The sequence below is a fragment of the Gracilinanus agilis genome, chromosome 4, assembly GCF_016433145.1.
Source record: "Gracilinanus agilis isolate LMUSP501 chromosome 4, AgileGrace, whole genome shotgun sequence".
NCBI lineage: Eukaryota > Metazoa > Chordata > Mammalia > Didelphimorphia > Didelphidae > Gracilinanus > Gracilinanus agilis.
In genome coordinates this window covers 12,471,726-12,476,850 of record NC_058133.1, presented here as the reverse complement: position 1 = coordinate 12,476,850, position 5,125 = coordinate 12,471,726, and the positions used below count along the sequence as shown (strand labels likewise).

The following is a 5,125-nucleotide window of genomic DNA, read 5'->3' as shown; positions in this document are numbered from 1 at the left end:
GCTTTTTGTCTCTGCTTTTGTTTCTCTTGTGTTTATCACAGTTCCTGGTATTTATTAAGCATGCCTTAAGTACTTGGTGATTAAATTGAGCTGAATCGATTTTTTGCTGTGAGAAACCCTGCGCCATATTGTTTATTGGTTTGGTCTGTTTGCAAAAGACAGTGGAAAAGTGCATTGACTCTGAAAGCAAAGGGCTGGGTTCAAATTTTGTTATTGATACTGTCTGTGTAACCTTGGGAAAAGCACTTGACTGCCTTCAGCCTCAGTTTTCTTCTCTATAAAATGGATTAAGAAGTCTGAAATTCCTTTTAGCTAGCTCAAGGTCTGTGATCCTAGGTGGATACTGAACAAATGACCATCCCCATTTGAAAGCTGAGGAAACTAAGTCTTAGAGAGAAGTGACTTGACCAGTCACCCAGGCACTAAGTGACCAAGGCAATATTTGTTTCCTAGGTGGGTGACGTCAGGCAGATCATCCCCCTTGCCTGAGCCTCAGTTTTCTCATCAGTCAAGAGAAGGACAATAATATGTTAGTGTTTTTTGTAAAGGAGGCTCTGTGTAAACAGAGAAATGCTATATATAACAATGAGCTCTTAGAAATGGGAGCTCAGTCGGTGCTCAGTGATCTTTAGCCTGTATCTTGCCAAGAAGAATTACAAATCTCATGGTTCCCATAGGTACTCTAACATCCGTGGGTAGTCACTTATTTGCCAAACAGAAAGGATTCTGCATACACTTAAGATCTCAAGAAATCATCTGGGAATCAGGTGAAAAAAGAAGAGAATTCAGGAAGAATGGATGTCCTCCAGGCTGCTGCATTCCCACCGGCCCAATCAGAGGAGGAACGGGGCCAGCTGGAGCCCAGCAGGGGTGGCCACTGGGAGAGGGACTGAACAGATGTTCTCACTTTGCAGGTCTTCTCACTTTTAATCAACCCCTGAGAGTCATCCTTCCCTGGACGCTTAAGTTTCTCTTACTATAGAATATATGTAGCCAGGAGGCTATATTATACTGTCCTCTGATTTCCATTTTGTTACCAACATGGATAAATGAGTTTCTTTGCTATTCATTATGTGTGTTCTTTGTGGAGCCTGTATTTGGCAGGGAGGCAGTCAAGTTTTGGATATAAATCTTGGGGCTCTCATTCTCCATAAGGATTAGGGATCTCAAGTCTAGCCTGAACCTTAAAGTTATTTCTCTGAGATTACTACTACTTAAGGGAGCAGAGAGAGGTAATTCTAGTCTAGGACTCCCTCTCTCTGAGGAAAGCAGAGTGACCAGCCTCTAATCCCAACCTCCTCCTTCCCCTACTGGCAGGAATCAAAAGCCTCTTGGAGAAGGGTGGAAGTAAGAAGTACTAGAGATGTCTGCTCTTGCCTCCCTAAAACACATTGAGATCTCTCCCTCCCTCCCTTTCTCTCCCACCTGCTATCTCCCTTTCTGTTTATCCATCCACAAAGACACTTCCTCAAAGGGCTAAAAATTTACCCGGGGGAATATGTTATATCGGAGGGGGAAATGATACCAGTCCCAAAGTGGAATATGCTGCCTACAGAGATGCCCCAACTTAGAGGTCTTCAAATAGGGACTGGACGACCCCTCATCAGGTGTTAAAGATTCTTTTTGGGTGTAGGTTAGACCAGTTGGTTACTGAAGTCATTTCCCAATCTAAGATTCTGTGATACTGATAAGTTCATAAATAAGTATAATGCAAAGAAGAACATATGGAGCAGGCAAAACATACTAGGAAAACTTGAGACAGGAAAGATTATTTGCAACTGTTGTATATGAGGGCCAAAATGACTTTCTTGACATACTCTCACCTTGGCATTCGGTCTCCCACCTCTGCGTCTTTCCATAGTGTTTTATTCATTCCTGGAATGCATTCCCACTTCACCCTCACCTGTTACAAGTAGATACTGTGGTCCCTTCTATCACTACTCCGGAACGTAAAGATATTTTCTGCTTGCTTCCAATAGACCACGTAGGAGTTCTCAGGAGGTCCATGAATTACTCATTGCTGAAAACCCCCTACTTGGCTATTGAACCAGAAGAGCTGATGACTCAGGAGACTTGTTAAGAGAAGATTTCCTTGTTAAGAGTTTCTCAGCTGAAACTATTTAGGCCACAACAAAATGTGATTTCACCAAAGCTTAGAAGACAGTTCTCTACCCCCATATAAAGGCCATACTCGGACTGCTCTTTCAACTAGGTGGTCTTGTACAAGGGCCCCCTGTTTGCCTTTGTATTTAATTTTTTATTTATCCTTTCATAGTTAACCTCACAAGTTTCAAAATATCTAAAGATCTTTGGTGGCAGCAAGAATTTACCAGAGTGGTTTCAGGAGGGAGAAGGAAAAAGGGAAAAGGAGAAACATATTGCTGCCAAGGGATAAATTGTCATCAGAGTGAGAAGTCACGGGAAAGAAGATCAAGCCTGGCTGTTTAATCAAACAACACCAAACTAAGGTACAAGGTAAAATGACTATAATTAACCTCTTCATAAAAATTGTTTTATCTCCAAATGAGATACAATTATCAGCTTCTCAGCCCACTGAACAATATCTGTAGCTGTGTTAGGTTACTGAATTCTGTTCTAATCATTCTGGTATTGTACATTGTGATTCTTTTATGCTTACAACCCTGCTGTCTCTTGTACTTTTTTCATTGGGAAGACCTAGACAGAAGCCAAAAGCAATAGTCTCTGGGATTCTAGGTGGCAGTTTGATAAGCAAATTAATATGAGAATAAGTAATAATAATCAGAGTTAATGCTTCCCTATGGATGAACTCAAGAAAACTATAAAAGCTTAGGAAAAAAGGTCAATGAGTGATATAAGTTGGTCACCCCAGTGAATCCTAGCTGAGCAGTGCCTGTATTCTAGACAAGGACTTTTATCTCCTTAAATGTTCGTTTCTTTTATGAAAATCTTCCTCATCTCCATAACTCTGTGTTCCTTCTAGCCTCAAGTAGGGTGCAGCTAGGTAGCTCAGTGGATTGAGAACCAGGCCTAGAGAGGAGAGATCCTGGGTTCAAATGTGACTTCAGACACTTCCCAGATGTGTGATTCTGGGCAAGTCACTTAACCCCCATTGCTTACTGCTCTAGAATCAATACCCAGTATTGATTCTAACATGACAGGTAAGGGTTTAAGGGGGGAAAAATCCCTCTTTGTTTTTCTCGTTATTAGGACTATTTTTTGTCTGCATTTTCTTTTACAACTTGACTCATATGGAAATATGTTTTAATTGACTGTAGATACATAAACTATATCAAATTTCTTTGGGCATAGTTCCAATTTGCTCTCCAGAATGGATAGATTGGTTCACAATTTGACCAACAGTGCATTCATGTTCCAATTTTCCTCTCCTCCAATATTTGTCATTTCCCTTTTATGTAAATTAATCTGTCTGATAGGTGTGAGGTGGTATCTCAAAATTGTTTTAATTTGACAGACTGCGGGGGAGCAGGGGGGATCATGTCGACCCCGGCCAGGAGGAGGCTCCTGCGGGACTTCAAGCGATTGCAAGAAGACCCACCCATGGGTGTCAACGCCGCACCATCTGAAAGCAACATCCTGCAGTGGGACGCAGTTATATTTGGGCCACAAGGCACCCCCTTTGAGGATGGCACCTTTAAACTAGTCATCGAATTCTCAGAAGAGTATCCGAATAAACCTCCCACTGTTAGGTTCTTATCAAAGATGTTTCATCCAAATGTCTACGCCGATGGTAGCATATGCCTAGATATCCTCCAGAATCGCTGGAGTCCAACGTATGACGTGTCCTCTATTTTAACATCAATTCAGGCTCTGCTGGATGAACCCAATCCCAACAGCCCTGCCAATAGCCAGGCAGCACAGCTTTATCAAGAAAACAAACGAGAATATGAGAAAAAAGTTTCAGCTATTGTTGAACAAAGCTGGAAGGATTCACAATAGACAACTGCTCTGTTCATCCTCATCATCATTATTGTGTATAATTTACCTCTCAGTAGAAAGGCTACCAGAAATTTTAAGTGCCACAGGTTTTAAGGATTTGCATACAAAAAAGAAAAAAAAAGCCCTTCAGTTTAGAACCTTTAAAGGCTTGTGTATCTTGATTAACATACTTTTTATTGCATGGTATGCACTAAGTTATTGCTACATAAATTTGTAATATATCCTGTTTGTATTTTTTCCAAGTGTATAATGTTGGTGTGAAGTTTTCATGACAGAATATGCACATTTTGTAAATCTGAAAAATTGTTTTTATTTGCATTTCTCTGATCAATAGTAATTAAAGCATTTTTTTGGTGTGACTATGGATAGCTTTGATTTCTTCTTCTGAAAACTGTCTGTTCATAATCTCTGACCATTTGTCAATTGGAGAATGATCATATTTTTATAAATTTGATTCATTTCTCTATATACTTGGTTTTAGGTGCTACTTATTATTTTAAGGAAAGCTCCATTTATTCTTATGTTTTCTAGTGTTTTAAATAGGAATGGAAGTCAGAGCCAATATGGCAGAGTAGAGGCATGGAAGACTCAAAAGTCTCTGAGAGTCTTCTCCAACCAAAATTAAAATAATGCTTCAAAATGAATACTAGGGTGACAGAACAACAAGGGGACAGAGTGAGGCAATTTTCCTGCAAAAACCAACTTTGAAAGTAGGCAGAGAGGGTCTGTTTCATTGGGGTGAGAGGGGATCGCAGTCCTCAACAAGACCACACCAAGAAGTTCTGGCGAAAGCCAACAGCAAGCCCTTTTATCCCACTCTTACTGCTCCAGGTTCTGAAACTGGGCCCAAGTCAACTTCAAGTCCCCAAGACTCTGCCTAAACCAATAGGAGAACAACCCACACTCGCCCTTAAAGTCCCAAACTCTAATGCAAGTCTACAGGGAAGCTCTGAGCCCTACACAAGGCAGTCTGCAGTGTATCTAGCTTGTACAAGCCCAAGGGGAGGTCCAGAGCCTCTGCCCAAGTCCAAGGTGAGGTCCTTACCCCCAGAACAAGGTAGCTCACAGTGTTCTAAACCCTGAAAACCATCAGCAGGCTCTGGGGGAGACTGAATCAATAGCTGGAGTTGGTTTTCAGAGTTCCCAGTCCATAAGCCATCATACCACCTTGGAAGAATTAAAAGTT

At 41.2% G+C, this 5,125-nt stretch overlaps 1 protein-coding gene across 2 annotated transcripts; it reads left to right on the top strand.

Annotated features, from left to right (window-relative positions):
* Positions 1–2,214: 2,214 nt before the first annotated feature.
* LOC123245310 (ubiquitin-conjugating enzyme E2 B-like) lies at positions 2,215–4,104 on the top strand. 2 transcript variants are annotated; one of them, XM_044674153.1, is made up of 3 exons: positions 2,215–2,475; positions 3,455–3,625; positions 3,716–4,104. In XM_044674153.1, the coding sequence occupies exons 2-3, from the start codon at positions 3,478–3,480 to the stop codon at positions 3,937–3,939; spliced, it is 372 nt and encodes a 123-aa protein (XP_044530088.1). In that variant the 5' UTR covers positions 2,215–2,475; positions 3,455–3,477; the 3' UTR covers positions 3,940–4,104. The 2 variants fall into 2 exon arrangements, with proteins under 2 accessions (XP_044530088.1, XP_044530087.1); XM_044674152.1 differs by having other exon boundaries at positions 3,455–4,104.
* Positions 4,105–5,125: the final 1,021 nt, after the last annotated feature.